This window comes from Camellia sinensis, chromosome 10 (assembly GCF_055761805.1).
Source record: "Camellia sinensis isolate YWXY chromosome 10, ASM5576180v1, whole genome shotgun sequence".
Taxonomy (NCBI): domain Eukaryota; kingdom Viridiplantae; phylum Streptophyta; class Magnoliopsida; order Ericales; family Theaceae; genus Camellia; species Camellia sinensis.
The window spans coordinates 62722542-62740037 of record NC_138970.1 but is presented as its reverse complement, the minus strand read 5'-3'; the positions used below and the strand labels follow the sequence as shown (position 1 = coordinate 62740037).

General features: G+C 39.4%; 2 protein-coding genes across 2 annotated transcripts; both read left to right on the top strand.

Moving 5' to 3' along the window:
* Positions 1-6175: 6175 nt before the first annotated feature.
* On the top strand, positions 6176-9416 carry LOC114302182 (elongation factor 1-alpha). The gene is made up of 3 exons (XM_028247179.2): positions 6176-6415; positions 7616-8078; positions 8198-9416. Exons 2-3 carry the CDS (start codon positions 7617-7619, stop codon positions 9077-9079), a joined length of 1344 nt encoding a protein of 447 aa, XP_028102980.1. The 5' UTR covers positions 6176-6415; position 7616; the 3' UTR covers positions 9080-9416.
* Positions 9417-12423: 3007 nt separating this feature from the next.
* Positions 12424-13398, top strand: LOC145800436 (uncharacterized). Its single transcript, XM_082890110.1, has one exon. It carries the CDS (start codon positions 12424-12426, stop codon positions 13396-13398), a length of 975 nt encoding a protein of 324 aa, XP_082746236.1.
* Positions 13399-17496: the final 4098 nt, after the last annotated feature.

The following is a 17496-nucleotide window of genomic DNA, read 5'->3' as shown; positions in this document are numbered from 1 at the left end:
CAAGAGCTGAAAGTTAGATTGACCACCGCTCCGGTGTTGATTATTCCGGAGAGAGAGTTGGGTTATGCGGTTTACTGCGATGCCTCACGAGAGGGTTTGGGTTGTGTGTTGATGCAAGAGGGGAAAGTGATAGCTTATGGCTCACGTCAGTTGAAAATACACGAGAAGAATTACCCCACACACGACCTAGAGTTAGCAGCAGTGATCTTTGCCTTGAAAATCTGGAGGCACTACCTTTATGGTGAGAGGTTCGAGGTGTTCTCGGACCACAAGAGTTTGAAGTATCTGTTTACACAGAAAGACTTGAATTTGAGGCAGAGGAGGTGGATGGAGTTCATCGAGGATTATGATTTTGAGTTGCATTATCATCCGGGAAAGGCCAATGTTGTGGCCGATGCCCTTAGTAGGAAATCCATTAGTGATGTAGCTTGTATAGCCATCCGGGAATGGGAGATGTTGGGAGCACTTGGTGAGTTTGATTTGCTTCTGGGCGAATCTGTTGAGGCTGCGGCCTTGTTTTCTGTTGTTGCGCAACCTACACTTGTGACTGGAGTGTTAGAGGCACAGAGAGGTGACCTTGAGGTAGAATCCATCCGAGAGAAGATCTCCAGTGGGAAAGTTGAGAAGGGTTTGACGGTGTATCCCGACCTGAGTGTGAGATACCGAGACCGTTTGTTTGTACCGGAGTCTTGCCGAGAGGAAGTACTCCGAGAGTTTCATCATTCGCGCCTTGCGGTGCATCCGGGAGGTACTAAGATGTATCAGGATTTGGGTCGCCAGTTTTGGTGGCGGGGTATAAAGAGAGATGTGGCTGTTTTCGTATCGAAGTGCCTTACTTGCCAACAAGTGAAGGCCGAGCATCAGAGGCCAGCGGGTTTGTTGCAACCCTTGCCTATTGCCGAGTGGAAGTGGGAGCATGTCACTATGGACTTCGTTGTAGGTCTTCCGAGGACTCAGCGGGGTAGTGATGCTATTTGGGTGGTTGTAGACCGGTTGACTAAGTCGGCGCACTTTATTCCTATGCGCGTGAGAGATTCGGTAGATCATCTTGCCGACTTGTATATTCGGGACATAGTGAGGTTGCACGGGGTCCCAGTGACGATCGTCTCAGATAGAGATCCTCGTTTTACTGCTAGGTTGTGGCAGAGCTTGCAGAGTGCCTTGGGCACTAAGTTGACCTTTAGTACGGCCTATCATCCTCAGACTGACGGGCAGTCCGAGCGTACTATTCAGATCCTCGAGGATATGCTTCGGGGTTGTGTCCTGGACTTCAGTGGGACGTGGGAGAGGCACTTACCCTTGGTAGAGTTTGCCTACAACAACAGTTTTCAGTCTAGCATCGGTATGGCACCGTTTGAGGCCTTGCATGGCCGACCGTGTAGGTCTCCAGTGTGTTGGGCCGAGGTGGGTGATGCACCTTTGTTGGGTCCGGAGTTGGTTAGGGAGACAACGGAGAAAGTTGAGCTTATCCGTAGGCGGCTTGTTACAGCCCAAAGTCGGCAGAAATCTTATGCTGACCGTAGGAGGAGGCCTTTGGCGTTTGAGGTAGGTGATCATGTCTTTCTGAAGATATCACCCAGGTGAGGCCTGATGAGGTTTGGGAAGAGTGGGAAGTTATCCCCTCGGTTTATTGGTCCTTTTGAGATTCTTGAGAGGATTGGCGAGGTTGCTTATCGGTTAGCTTTACCGCCGCAGTTGTCCGGAGTTCATGACGTGTTTCATGTGAGTATGCTTCGGAAGTATGAGCCGGATCCATCGCATGTGTTGGATTGGACCGATTTAGAGGTAGATGAGGATGCCTCGTATGAGGAGAGACCGGTTCGGGTCTTGGATAGGCGGGATCAGGTCCTACGTGGCAAGACCATTCCTTTGGTGAAAGTCTTGTGGAAACATCACGGAGTGGAGGAAGCCACTTGGGAACGTGAGTTGGAAGTCCGTGAGAAATATCCGGACTTGTTTGTTGATATTTAATCTTGTTTTTAAATTTTGAACTATTGTTGAACTTAAGAGCTTTTATATATGTCTTAAGTTGTGAAACATTGAAAATGTTTTGGTTTATTGGAAGTATGTTTTGGAACTTGCCTCATATGGAAGTTGAATGTAACATTATATATGTTGAAATTGGAAAGGAAATGCGTAATGTTGATGCATGGTGAAAGTAAATATGTTGTTTACATATTGTGAAATGCCTCTTGTTAAAAGGAGGGGGTGACCGGTAATGGGTCGAATTGTTGAATGTTAAAATGTAACATTGTTTAAAATGGAGGAAAACTTGTTTTTGAAAACTTGTGCCTAATTTCGGGGACGAAATTCTTTAAGGGGGGGAGGTTATAGCGATCCCGGGTTTACCCTTGTTGAACAGTGATCCGGACATGTGTCCGTGGATGTTGGTAGTTGTTTATCATCTTGTTTGCATCCTTTTTACTTTGTATTTGAGTTATAGGATGTGTTGGGCAGGTTTGTTACAGGTTAGTTGAGTTTAGAAACCAAAACTAGTTACCCAGATTTTGGCCTGTACGCTCGAGCGGGGGTTTTGGCGCTCGAGCGGAGATTACACCCATTCAGTATTTTCCTGTGCAGCGTTGTACGCTCGAGCGTGGGATTAGCCGCTCGAACGGGGTTGTCTGAGTGCCGCTCGAGCGTAGAGTTGGAAGCTCGAGCGGAGGCCTGGTTCTGTATAAGTGCTGGGAGAGTGCATCCGGCGCTCGAGCGGAAGTTTGGACGCTCGAGCGGGAGTCTGTGAGTGACGCTCGAGCGGGGTGTTTTACGCTCGAGCGGGAGACTGGGTTTAAGTCCCGAAATTGTGACTTTTCAAATCACTTTTTACTTTCTCTTCTCTCTCTTACTTTTCCAAAAACACCATTGTTGAGCCTCTCACTCTAGAACTCTACCTTCTATCTAGGTTTTGATCTAGTAGGAGTGATTTGCTCATCTTTGGCCTTTACAAAAAAGTTGTTGATCGTCGAGGGCTACTTTTTAATCTGAAGATCTCGGGTTTTGGAGCACGTTGGGTTTTGTCGTCTTCTCCTTTGGGACTCCGAATTTGAGGTAGGGATATCCTACTCCTCTCTATGGATTTTGTCTTTAAATTTTAGTATTTTGAGATGTTGGGGTTGGTTTGGTAATTTTGTGAAAGTTTGGGGCTTTTGTGTTATTTTATAAAAGTTGGGGTTTTATTTATAATAAACCTAAATGCATGTTTGGCATAGAGAAATGGGATGAATGTTGAATCATTGATGAAAATGGGACCTAAGGGTTGAAACGTTAATTATGGAAAATGACCTAATTACATTGTTTGATTAATTGGGATAGTTAATTGTGAGAAATGAGGAAATGAAATGGAATTGTTAAGATTGGGAATGCAAAGGGTTAAAGGGTGTAGTTGAACTATTTGTCACTCACCGAAATGAAATGTTGATTGAATATCCATTGTGCATTTATTTTCTGTTTAGAAATAACTGCTTTGGGCTATCGGTGGAGGATAGTCGTGATTGTTGTAGACAATGCATAATGATTAGGCAAACGGAAACTAATCAATAGAATGTGTCATGGAATTTGACGGTTGATAGAATACATTAACTGTATGTATTGTGATTGTATATAGAACCAATGTTTTTGTATACGTTATGTGTAGAGGAGGAGATGGGGGATGTACTCCGCGGTTTAGGGGAAGATAGGGGATGTACCTCTAAACCGGATAGTATTGGGAGAAGATAGGGGATGAACTCCGTAGATACAGCTCATATGCTTGTCTAGAGAAGTGAAGATAGAGCTTATATGCTTATCTTTGTGAAGTGTGGATATAGCTTATATGCTTATCTGTGGATATTGTTGTTATACATATCTGTTGAGAATGTGGGTAGTGCTTATATGCCTATCCGTTGAAAAAGGGAAAATGAAAGGAAACTTGGACTCATAAGTCGTATGACATAAATATGTGATTTATGTGAATGTATCAGTGTTGGCCATCTATCAATTGCTAATATTTTAGTCATTTTTCATGGTTGGTTTAGTATATTTCTACTGGGCTGTGGCTCACTCTATATGGGAATATCATTTTCAGGTACAGGAAGCATGCCACCTCCAAGGACATAGCTTGGGAGGCTAGAGGCGGACATACTTTTGTCGTATTACTTTTGATGTATTACATGTAGATTCAAGCCAAGGCCTTAATATGTATGAGTTAGTACTCTTTTTGTTATAACCAAGTGTTAACTTGGAAAGCTGTAAGCCCGTAGGGCATTTGCTTTTGTTGTTAACATGTAATACTTATGTAATGGAATTCTGATAAATGAAGGAATGTGGAACTTTTGAATATCAATGCATGTCTTATTTGTTGGGTTTAATGTTATTATTTTGAGGGCGTTACAACTTGGTATCAAAGCGTACCGGGTTCGAATACTTTGGGTACGTGGGAAGTGATTAGTATCACAATGGGTTTGTCTCGCTTGATAGAGACTTAGATGTAGTATCATATGCTTTGTGCTTAATTGATAACATGCTTATGTGACTATGTGGGTATGGGATTTAATTTCTAGGATGTTGATTGGATCCTTGGGTTTCTGGGAGTCTTGTTGGAAAAGCACTTGATCAATGCTGTTTCTAACCGGAACTCTAGTAACGTCTCGGGACTATCATTATCCGGAAATGAAATTCGTAAGTGCTTATGTGTTTATGTACTTACGTGGAGTGAATTATAATTGTCCATGCATTAGGACGTGAGTGTTTAGTTTCGGCACATTTATGAATGTGCTAATGTTCTGTGTTACCTTTATTAGGATGTCAGGACGAGGAAGAGGTGCTAGGCGTGGTAGACCTGCGAGGCAGGAAGTACCGTTACCGGGTGAGATTCCGGCAGTGCAGGAGGGAGTTAGCCAGGCCAATGTGGCCGAGCCAGCAGGTCAGCAGGCTATGGGTGCCTTGGCCAGAGAGTTAGCAGGAGCTTTGGGTATTCTTAGAGCTGGGAATCAGGCAGCTGAGGCAGGGCCTTCTTTCTTGAAGAGGGAGTTTTTCTGGTCTAATCCGGATGAGTTTGTCGGGGATCCGAAGGAGCCACTGAAGGCTGATGAGTGGCTAGAGCAAATGAGTAAGACGTTCGAGATGCTTGCCATCGAGGACGAAGCACTGAAAGTGACCTTGGCATCCTTCAAACTGAAGGGAGATGCGGGTCAATGGTGGAAGTACGAGAAGGCTCGTGTTGGTGGTACTTGGGAGGCGTTTGTGAATGCTTTTCAGGAGAGGTTTTTGTCTGCAGCAGCTAGGGAGAAGCTGAGGGATCAGTTCAGCCGGCTTAATCAGCAGGGCTTGTCAGTGGCCGAATTTGAGGCTACTTTTACCAGTCTGTCCAGGTTTGCACCTGAACTGGTGGCGTCCGAGGAACGCCGTTGCTATGAGTTTGAGCGGAAGTTGAGGCGGGGCCTCAAGTTGAGAGTTGGTGGGTCCTATATCCGAGAGTATAGGCACCTGGTAGATGCTGCAGCTCATATGGAGCTCATGATGCAGGAAGAGGATGAGGGACAGAGAGGCTCCAAGAGGAGCCAAGATGGCCAGGGTGATGGCAGGAGGCAGAGGGGTTCTAACCCTCAGCACTTGATCAATGCTGTTTCTAACCGGAACTCTAGTAACTTGGCTAAAAACCACCTTCCCAAATGGAAAAAAATTCAAAAAGCCAACTTTTGGCTTTTGCTACAAACCAAAAAAAGTGGCTAAAAGCCAACTTCCCAAAACAAATTTAGGTCAAGTTTGACAATACCAAAATAATTTATTTTTTTATCTTTTTATCTTTTTTCTATCATATTATCTCTCTACTTTTCTGCACATCTTTTTATAAAAAGACATAAAATACACTTATTTAGATCATTCCAAACAATCCCTTAGATTAGAGATTCGGACCGGGATCTGGCCCAAACCTCAAATCCACTGGGTCGAGACAAACCGGCCCGGCCCGACCCGACATTCTAAGGCCTAGTTTGGGAAGACTAAATAAGTGCACTTTTTGACTTTTTATGAAATATGGGTTGGGTTTGGGTTGGATTTGAAGTGATGTGTTAGAGAGGTGATGTGACTTAAATAAGATGATGTGACTTAAATAGAATAGTGACTTTTTGACTTTTTGTCTTTTTTTCTCATGCCAAACTTGGCCTAAATTTACCGAAACAGCCAAGCGAGGATTGCAGGCGTCATGGAATTTCAACGTGGCGGCTATATAATGTAACCCTTCTCCACCGTCGGATCAAATTACAATCCAACGGCTTCCAAAAAACCCTAGTTGTGACCCAAAGGTTCCAGTGTTGTACCACTACTTAAAGGCCACAGAGGCTCTGCTGCCTCTTATATCTCTCTCTCTCTGCTTGATCTCTACGCCTTCTCACTGAGCTTCAAGCAGTTCGATTTCGTCTCTCGGTCCCTCGTAAAGGTTCGATCGATTTCAATCTCTGTTTCCTCGATTTCAATCTCTGTGTTGTTTTTGAAAATTGATCTGATTTGGTGTATCAAAGCTATGAATTGTGGTTTTTTATTCTACTTTTGCAATGAAAGTTGAATATGATCTATCTATCTTCTCGATTTGTTGGTGTTGAAGTTTGATGTGCACGTAGATCTTGAATATGATCAATCTTTTAGATTTGTCTCTGTTTATTAGTTCTTGTTAGTGGTATATATATGTCATCTAGATTTGGTTTTATCTGTTTACATCTATCTATTTGTAGATTGAATTTATTTTTTTGTTGTTGGAGAGCTTGATTCAGTAGCGATTTGTTCTACTTTTTTTCTTTCGGATATGAAACTCCTGATTTGTTATTTTGTACTTGCGGATCTATGTTTAGTTAGTCAGCTTTTTGATGAATACTTTTATGGGGTATTTATAGATTTAATCAAGTTACGAACTTTTTATATAAAGTAAATTCAGTTGCAATTTTTTTGAGTGTTGTTTATCCAGATAAATATGTTTAGGTATAAAAAAAAATTATATTTTTATATATTCTGAAATTGGAAGTAGTCAATTTTTTGGACTGTATTGTTGTTTATTTGTTGTCAATACATATTAAAAGGATTGTTTTGGGGGGTTTGAACATTCCAGACAGCCATTGGTCTATGTCACTGTTAGGGAATCATATATTCATTTTTCTCCATGCTAATAATCGATGTGATCAATGGTGGCACACCTCACACAAAAACGTTTTCAACAAAAATTATGAAGATTTTTAATTTCCACGGCCAAGTAACGAAACCCAGTTTATTAGTTTGTGGTTCTGTTTGTTCTGTACATATTTGACGTAATAGGTGGTATTATGGTTGTTGTGGCTCTGAATTATATGTGGTTGGTGTTGTGTTGTATCATTGAGTGAGTTAGTTTATATTGAAGTTAATGCTAATGCACTAAGCATAGTCATGTTTCCTTGAGCATTGGTAAAGTACTTTCGTGAAGATAAAAATACACAATAGTTTTTGTAGTTGGTTGATGCTAATACTGTAGCCTTTTTTTAAGGCCTAGGTTGGAGTAATAATTAGACAGTTTAATCTATTTTGCTTTTTGGTGGCATACTTGTTGGACTTTTCTATTAACCTACTCTTATAGTCTGTTGAAATTTTACTTTGTATTTCATTGGGATTTCAGAATGGGTAAGGAAAAAGTTCACATCAACATTGTGGTCATTGGCCATGTCGACTCTGGGAAGTCAACCACCACTGGTCATCTCATCTACAAGCTTGGAGGTATTGACAAGCGTGTGATTGAGAGGTTTGAGAAGGAGGCTGCTGAGATGAACAAACGTTCATTCAAGTATGCCTGGGTCTTGGACAAGCTCAAGGCTGAACGTGAACGTGGTATTACCATTGATATTGCTTTGTGGAAGTTTGAGACCACCAAGTACTACTGCACTGTCATTGATGCTCCTGGCCATCGTGATTTCATCAAGAACATGATCACTGGTACCTCACAGGCTGACTGTGCTGTTCTTATCATTGACTCCACCACTGGTGGTTTTGAAGCTGGTATTTCCAAGGATGGGCAGACCCGTGAGCATGCTCTGCTTGCGTTCACTCTTGGTGTCAAGCAAATGATCTGCTGTTGCAACAAGGTAAGTGGCAGGAATCTATCCTGAGGCAGGAGCTGAGTTCATATGTTAGCTTTTGGATGATGTTCATGTGTCTTTGTAATAATTGCTTATGCTAACTTCTGTCGTATGTTTCATTGTAGATGGATGCAACTACTCCCAAGTACTCAAAGGCAAGGTATGATGAAATTGTCAAGGAAGTGTCTTCCTACCTCAAGAAGGTTGGATATAACCCTGACAAAATCCCCTTCGTCCCAATCTCTGGGTTTGAGGGTGATAACATGATTGAAAGGTCAACCAACCTCGACTGGTACAAGGGCCCAACCCTTCTGGATGCTCTTGACATGATTTCAGAACCCAAGAGGCCCTCAGACAAGCCTCTTCGTCTCCCACTTCAGGATGTCTACAAGATTGGTGGCATTGGCACTGTCCCTGTGGGCCGTGTTGAGACTGGTTTGATCAAACCCGGCATGGTTGTCACTTTTGGCCCAACTGGTCTCACCACTGAAGTTAAGTCAGTGGAAATGCACCATGAGGCTCTCCAGGAGGCTCTACCTGGTGATAACGTTGGGTTCAACGTTAAGAATGTTGCTGTCAAGGATCTCAAGCGTGGGTTTGTTGCCTCAAATTCAAAGGATGATCCTGCAAAGGAAGCTGCCAACTTCACTTCCCAGGTCATTATCATGAACCATCCTGGTCAAATCGGAAATGGTTATGCCCCAGTGCTCGATTGCCACACTTCCCACATTGCAGTTAAGTTTGCTGAGATTCTAACCAAGATTGACAGGAGGTCTGGTAAGGAGCTAGAGAAGGAGCCCAAATTCTTGAAGAATGGTGATGCTGGTATGGTGAAGATGATTCCCACAAAGCCCATGGTGGTGGAGACTTTCTCGGAGTACCCACCACTTGGTCGTTTTGCCGTGAGGGACATGCGTCAAACGGTGGCTGTTGGTGTCATCAAGAGTGTGGAGAAGAAGGACCCATCTGGTGCAAAGGTGACCAAGGCTGCTCTGAAGAAGAAATGAAAGGTGGTTCATTTTATGGTTGTTTTGTTACCAAGAACAGTTGAGTTTATTTCATGTCGTAGGTATGGTAAGTTTTGTCATGATGGTTCAGTTGGAGCCTCCTGTTGTTGCTGTTCACTAGCCTCGCTTGTGGGGATGGTGGTGGTGTTGAGCATTCAGGTGTGTTTGTATGCATGCCTGGGTGCTTGACAGGCAATGAAAAGAGACTTTTATTGTTTTCTGTTTTCTAGTATTTATTTTGTTTTTATTTTTACAATTTAGTTTTGAGCCAACAAATTTGGATCAGAGTTGGAACCTGAGTATCTATTTCAATTTTCAAGTATTTGAACTCTTTACATTTTGATGCGCCTCTTGATTTTATTGTTGTTCAAGTACTTGTGTCTCTTGTCATTTTTGCACATTAATTTACTTGTTACATTATGTTTGCTTTTAATGTTCAAATTTGTCTTGAATTTAGACAATTAGGGCAGTACTTAATTTATTTTGGGTAAATTTTGGTTTTAAGGTTAGGGCAAAGCTAGGTTGGACTCAAGGTTGGATTAGATTACGGAGTGTTTTTCTTTTGTTGATAAAAATTAGATTAGGGACTGTGTTGTGTATATCTAGACATTGTAGCCTAGTGGTGATAAGGAAGTGTTTTAGTAGTTTTCATACTGGTGTTGGAGGAATGGTACACTTTGTACTAATATGTACATGTTATAATACCTTTTATAATTTTAGAATGTTTTCTTCTATTCCCTACCTTTCTACTAGAAACTTTTGGCATAAAAAGTGAAATGTGTATTCTAGGGTTATGTTCGTTTAGTTGGATTGGTGATGATATTGGATTAACAATATCTAAGCGGATTTCATATAAATTATGTTTGGTGGGATTAGCATTTTTGTGGGGGATGGGGTAGGATTTGTAATTTGATGTTATGGGATGGTGAAAAAACTAATTTGTTCTTAAAAAAATAATGTCACAATTTTTTTTTTTTTATTATTATTATTTATATAATGAAAGTTTTTATAAATTTAATTTCAAGAAATTAATCTCTCTATTATCATACAAATAAACATAATTTATTGTAATATCAATTAACTTAATTTGATAATTAAATATGGGCTAAATTATGTGTCCCCAAGACTGCTATAATCAAACTTCTTTAGACTATTCCAACGCACCAAACATATCATAAAGGTAGGGATGTCAATTTAAATTCGGCCCGATAGGGGATACGACTTTCCGACCCCAATTAGAATGGATTTTTTTCAAAAATAATCTCCATAGGACTGGGGATAATATTAAAAATTAAATTTTCGTTAATTTTCGGGCCGGAGACGGTGATAAGTTTGTTGGCCCGCCCCCTTCCCCCCTCTTATGTATATATATATATATAGTTAGGCTGCTGTATAGCTTTATTACTTTATTATATCAATATAATATCTTTATTGCTTTATTATATAACATCTATCTTAACTTATCTATCTCAACTCTCTCTCTCACTCGCGCACTCATTCTTCTCCTCTTACTCTCTGTGAGAGAGATGCACCTTCCAGATCTAAACCGCGATGGAGGAGTCTAGAGAGAGATCAGCGACGGAGAGCATTTCTGGGGAAATCTATATATGTTTAGGCTGCTGCATTTTTTATTTGAGCATTTCTTCTCTCACTAGTATATATATAGATATAGTTATACATGGTGTTGATGTTGAAGTCGCAAATCCATCTCAAAGGAATGAGAGCTCGAAGATTGTAACGATCCTTGAACAGACTCTCTGGACTCAGATCTGCTGTATTTTAAATGGGGAAATTTAAGGCCCCGGGGCCGGATGGATATATAGCGGGATTCTATCAAACATATTGGGCGACTATGGGACAATCGTTTTCTGAAGCGGTGTTGGGGTTTCTTAATTCAGGCAACTTATTTACTCCACTCAACCAAACCTTCATTTGTCTTATTCCTAAAACAAAGAGTCCTCTTACGGTGAATGATTATCGGCCCATTAGTTTGTGCTATGTGATGTATAAAATCGGCGCTAAAGTTCTTGCTAATCGCCTTAGCTCGGTGCTTCCGGACTTAATTTCAGACAATCATTGTGCTTTCTTGAAGGGTCGCCTTATTTCGGATAATGTCTTGCTGGCCCATGAAGTTCTTGACTATATCAAAAAATATAAGCGGGGGCGTTTATCTAGTTTTGGGTTAAAGTTGGATATGAATAAAGCCTATGACCGCGTTAGTTGGGATTTTCTTCAGGCCGTCATGGCTAAATTGGGATTCTCACCTAAATGGATACAATTAATTTCCCAATGCGTCTCTACTGTCCAATTTTCCGTTCTCGTTAATGGAGTTCCTTCATTGTTTTTTCAACCATAGGCGGGGTTACGTCAAGGAGATCCCCTTTCGCCGTATTTATTCTTGATAGTCATGCAAGTATTGTCGGAAGGCTTTGCTCATTTGGCGTCTCTTAATGTCTGTCGAGGAATTGCCATTAGCCGGAAACCCCCCCCCCAAAATTTCTCACTTGCTCTTCACTGATGATTGTTTTATTTTTCAACACTATAACCCAGCGGATATCTGGTGCCTGCACTGGTTATTAAATGCCTTCTGCTTCTTTTCTGGGCTTCGCATAGATTTTCATAAATCGGAACTTTTCGTAAGTTCAAATTTTTTACTTTCAGCCCAGGACTGGCTCGTCTCTCTTTTTGGTGTTAAAGTTGTACCAAAACCCAGGATCTATTTGGGCGCTTACTTGGGGTTCTCGGGGCGTTCTAAGTCCGAGATCTTTAATTCTCTTTTGAGCAGAGTCCAATCCAAGCTTCAAGGCTGGAAATGTGAATTTTTGAATTTTGCAGGTAGGGGAATTTTGGTGAAACATGTGCTTCACTCCATTCCTGTGTATCTCATGTCTGTTTTTCGCATGCCCGACTGTTTCCAACATAAGCTTACAGCTATAATCCGCCAATTTCTCTGGGCTTCACCCAAGGGTCCGCATTTACCATGGAAAAAATGGACATCTTTATGCCTTCCAAAAATTTGGGGTGGTCTCGGATTTCGAAACCTTACTTGCTTCAATCAAGCTTTACTAGCAAAGCAAGCATGGTAGCTCTTGTCCTCACCCAATTTATTGTTTTCGAAAGCTCTACTCGGCAAATATTATCAACGAAGTTCTTTCCTTGCGGCTCAGCCTTTTTCGTCATCATCTTGGGGATGGCGGAATATATTATGGGGACGTTCGTTGTTACTGTCGGGGCTTCAGTGGGTCGTGGGTAATGGTCGGAGTATCAACCCGTTTGAAGATCAGTGGATTCCGATTGTCTCTAATCCTTGTAGAGGAAGAGGGTTGACTGATCTTTGTCCTGCAATGCGGGTAGAACATTTCATTGATCCCTCATCTTATTCTTGGCGACTGGATTTATTAAATGTGTTTTTTCCTGCCTATGTTAAACCTCACATTTTATCAATTCACATTCCACATGAGGCACTTGAGGATAAACTTGTTTGGAGCCCATTGAAACACGGCCAATATTCAGTTAAATCAAGTTACAAGCAGGCCTTAATGCGACAGTTCCCGGACTATTGTAGGCCTGATCCGGATTGGTCACTCTGGAAAAAATTATGGCACTTAAAGATCCCTCCCAAATGGGCCTTGTTTTTGTGGAAATGTCTACACAATATTCTCCCGGTTAAGCACGAACTCAAGAAACGAGGGCTCAATGTTGAACCTCTCTGCTCCCGCTGCACCGAATCTGAGGAAACTATTGAACATCTATTTTTCGACTGTCCCTTTTCTCACCGGGTGTGGCGTGGGTCTGTATTGGAATTAGATTTTGGAGTGGGAATCCCTTTATCCTTCTCCTCCTGGTTCAAGAATTGTGTGGAGCAAATTACAAATGTTGAGATTTTAGTTCATTCCATTGCCTTATTATGGGCCATCTGGTTGCAGCGTAATTCAGTTGAATTTCGGTCTGAAGTTGTGTCCATTGCGCATACATTAGCCACAGCTCGGGACTTGTTATTCACTTTTCTGTCACCATACCCTTATGTTCCTCATAACATGTCATCTGCTGCTTCTGCTGCTCTTCGGCCCACTGATACACAAATTGTTTTGCAGAATGCTGCCTTTTCCCTTGTAGATTTTCCGCAACAACGGATTGTTGTCGATGGGTCTTGGATCTCAGTTACGGACAGAACTGGGTTGGCTTGGGTTTGGCTGGATGCCGATAACCACATTGTCAAGCATGAAGCCATTTTGGGGCCTCCTATGCTCTCTCCTCAACAAGCAGAGGCTACTTCAGTTCTCCATGCAATGCGTTGGGCATCCCAGCAAGGTATCTAGTGTCTCCTCTTGCAAACCGATTGCCTGGTTTTGGTGCAACTTTTGCATACCTCTAATCAACATAGTGATTGGCAGCTTCACTCTCTATTGAGTGATATTTTGTTATGCTCTAAAAAATTTGTGCATGTTGTCCTAGAAAAAGTAGACAGAGCCGAGGTACACTCTGTTCATTCTCTTGCAACTTCTATAAGAATTGCTTCTGATAATTAATACAACCTCTAAGCTGCTTTAGTCCTCAAAAAGATATACATGTTGTTGTTGATGTTGATGATGATGATGATCGTTGATTCATTGATGATGATTTTGTGGACTATAGTTGTTGTTGACGTTGATGAGATGAAACAGATGCTATTTTGCTCTCTTTTTTGGGGGGGGAGGGGCGGGGAATTTTTGGGGTCGAGAAATCCGATCCCCGTTGGGAGGCGGGGGCAGGGCGGGAATGGTGATAGGTTTTCCATCGGGAATCGAGGTCGGGGCCGGGGAAATTTTTACCATCAGGAATGGAGAACGGGGAGTGTAATCCCCAGTCCCGCCCTGACCCGTTGCTATTCCTACATGAAGGCACTTGAATGGGGAAAAAAAAAAAATTCCCATCACAATTGACATCAAGTATCACTAATAAGTAGTTAGCAATGTCATTCAAATCTTGATTTCTAACTTAAAATCTTGTGTTCTTTCTCTTATGAGTTGGTGTAATGTTGGATCCCACCTATTTAGTAGGAAACACGTGACTCACACTAGCATCAAAGAAAACTGACGACTTCTTTTAATAAGGGTTAATTACATCAATCAATTTAAACTATTATGAACTTACATGTATATATTGACATTTTTAATCATAAATATATATCACTTGCGAAAAAATTATATTTATATGATTTTTAAAGTTAAACTACTTAATATGTACAGTTCATACAAGAAGTAAAGTAATATTTTATAATAATTGAAGGGTCTTAGTAACTAACCTTATTAATAATATGATTATAGTGGATTTTTTTTTTACAATTTTCATTGTTTTTGTTTTTGTGAAAAACAAAAATAAATAAAGAAAACAAAAACACAACGAAACATATTAGAATTTCCTTCATTTTTTAATTTGAAAATAGTGAATTAAGATCCCTTGAGTTTTACGTTAATTTCACATAATCAAGAGATTTCTAGTAATTTAGCTAAATTATTATTATTTTAGTTTTGAGAACATGGAAAATATTTATATTAATAAATAACAACATACATCAATACGACCCCAAAGGGCCATGCCAAACCAAATAACAAAATAACAAAATAAATAAAAAAATACAAAAAATCAGTTACGAGTTAAGAAAAAACCATTGATCTTCTCAAATATATGGTCTTAAAAGTAGATTTGTTTGAAAGCCTGGCGTCTCCGTTAATGTCATCCCTGTCGTCGTTGCCCAACTCCGTCGCCATTGCCGGACTTGGGACAACGCCAGAAGCTAGAGTTGAGAAGAAAGTATACCCACAATGATATAGATGAAGGCTTGAGAGATGAGGGAACCATTGTAGATGACGAAAATCTAAAAATTTAGTTTAAAATCGGAGAAGAAAACTCTCAAAATCCCTATTTTAGACATAAAAAGTCTACATCTACGCTTTAGAAGTGTAAAAAAGGCCACCGAAGTGTTGCCGGAATATCGTCGAAAATCGCCTAGAGAGAGAAGTTTTGCCCTCTCTGTGGAACTTATGTTTTAGTTAATTCATGGAGATACTCTTAACTATTAGCTAATATTATTATAACACCTCTCATTTATAATTTGTACATGTTGACTCCCTCAATTATAAAATTGTGTAAATACACTAATTTTGAATTGAGTGCTGTTATTAGCACCTCATAAATTATTTTGGACCCCTGAATTTTTAACCTTTTTTTTATTACTATAATAACCTCAAATAAAATTACTAAAAAGGATATCATTAATTTTGGGACACCCCATCTCACAATTAAACTTATACACCAACTACATCATGAAATAGGATTTATGAGAGCACCAACTTCTATCACCACCCATCCACCTTCCCCAAATCTCACCTTCAAAATCTACCTACTCTCGAAACTTTGAAAACTCTTTGACGGCAATATTCCGATGATAACAGTGGCGACCATTTGACTACCTATACTCCTCTGGCAATGACAATGAGTAGAAATTTTTTTGGTAACTACAACTCCATAAAACAAGAGGAGTGCAACAATAAAAGCTTAGAGGAGGTTCATACCTTTGATGTTGTTCTTAACTCAGAGAAAATTGGCTTTGTAAAGATAAGTTTTTTGAAAAAAATGACAAAAATAATAAAATTTGTTCGTCATTTGTTCGAGACTAAACTCCCGAACATATGATCGAAATTTGAGAACACCAGCCCAAACATTGTTTATTTGTTCGGAAAGGCACTCCCGAACAAATAAGTAATGTTAAGGAATGCAAGTCCAAACATGAAAATTTTTTAACACATTAAACAGTCAAAATTATTAACGCTTATAGAAGTTTTCATTTTTTCAAGTTCAGGAATACAAGCCCGAAAATTACTTATTTGTTTGCGGAAGGCATTCCCGAACAAATAAGTAATGTTCGGGAATGCAGGTCTGAACATGGAAATTTCTTAACTCATCAAACGATCAAAATTGTTAACACTTGCAGAAGTTTTCATACTTGGTGGGTTTTGTTAGGGTTTTTTTGGAAGATTGGTTGTTTTGGGGTGTAGGTGTGTGGGGAGTGTGCATTTAATAGGTGGAATGTTTTCACAAGGATAATTTTGGTATTATTTGAGGGGGGAAAAGAAATTTTGAAGGTTTTAAAATTTATAAGTGGGAGCCCAAAGAAATGAAAAGTTCAAAATAATTCATGGGGTACTAATATCACCACTCTTTTGAATTATGGTTTGGAATAAGCGAAAGTGATACAATTTTATGGTAGAAGGGGCCAAAATATACAATATATAGGTGAAGAATATTCACTAATAATTAAAGTAGTCTTGGTGCAATTATTTTATTATTATTTTTTTTCAAAGTAATGTTCAACTCAAAACCATCCCAACAGTTCAATTCGGTTGATTTGGTATTAGTAGAAAATTGGTTACCAAACCGAACTTGAACTTGAAATTGTTTTTATTGGAAAAATAAATGAAATTGGACCCAAGTTTTTAACAATTTCACCAGCCCACAATATGTTTTAACTTGTTATAAAAATTAAGAAAATATAAAGTAGATAAAATAATAAACTGAACACATGATATAATTAGAATTAAAGTCTTACAAAACTTTTATATGATTATTCAGAACTTTTAAATATAGATCTTCAAGATCTAAGTATGTTATATTTTATTCAATAATTTAACTATATATTTCAGTAGGACTTTTCTTAAGTGTGCAACTTACACCTTACACTTACGCCTTTCTGTTTGCTGTCCTGTTTTATGTTTATACCTTCCATTTACACCTTTTGTGTTGGTTGCATATGGTGTGCAAATAGTACCCATTTCAGTATTGCTCTCACTCTCTCTTATGATCTCTACTCTTTCTTTCTACTTTACTTCTTTTTATATTTCAAATGAATAGATTGCATCTTCTTTTATAGAGAATTACACATGCTATGAAATAGTATAGTAATACATTTACTATCCTATCCTATAAACCTAAATTTGTAAAAACTATTGTAAAATATTAAATGTGATTATTCATGTTTCATGCATATATTTCATAACAAATATAAATTTGTTTTTAAAAAAAAAAATAGAAATCACAAGTCTTCATCAAAATACAAGCCCACTAAAACTCTTTATCAAAATAAAATAAAAAATCGAGTAGTCTTTAGTGAAGTATTAGATACAGATCATCATTTGCACACGTATAAAAAAAAATCTTTGCTGAATTATTAGACATATGAATTAATGAGGTTCAGTTAACAAAAGTTGAACATCATTATAAATCGGATTTTATATATATATATATATATAAAGTTTATCAAACCAAAAACTAAACAAATTGTATTCAATAAAATTTAAAAAACCAAAATCAGCCGGTTCAATTTGGTTTAGTTGATTAAATTGGTTCATCCGATTTTTTAAAAATTCCTAATCTCAATG

Coding starts and splice junctions, on each gene's coding strand:
- LOC114302182 (XM_028247179.2), top strand. CDS start 7,617: ATGGGTAAGGAAAAAGTTCACATCAACATTGTGGTCATTGGCCATGTC. Junction 8,079..8,197: donor TGATCTGCTGTTGCAACAAG/GTAAGTGGCAGG, acceptor GTTTCATTGTAG/ATGGATGCAACTACTCCCAA.
- LOC145800436 (XM_082890110.1), top strand. CDS start 12,424: ATGCGGGTAGAACATTTCATTGATCCCTCATCTTATTCTTGGCGACTG.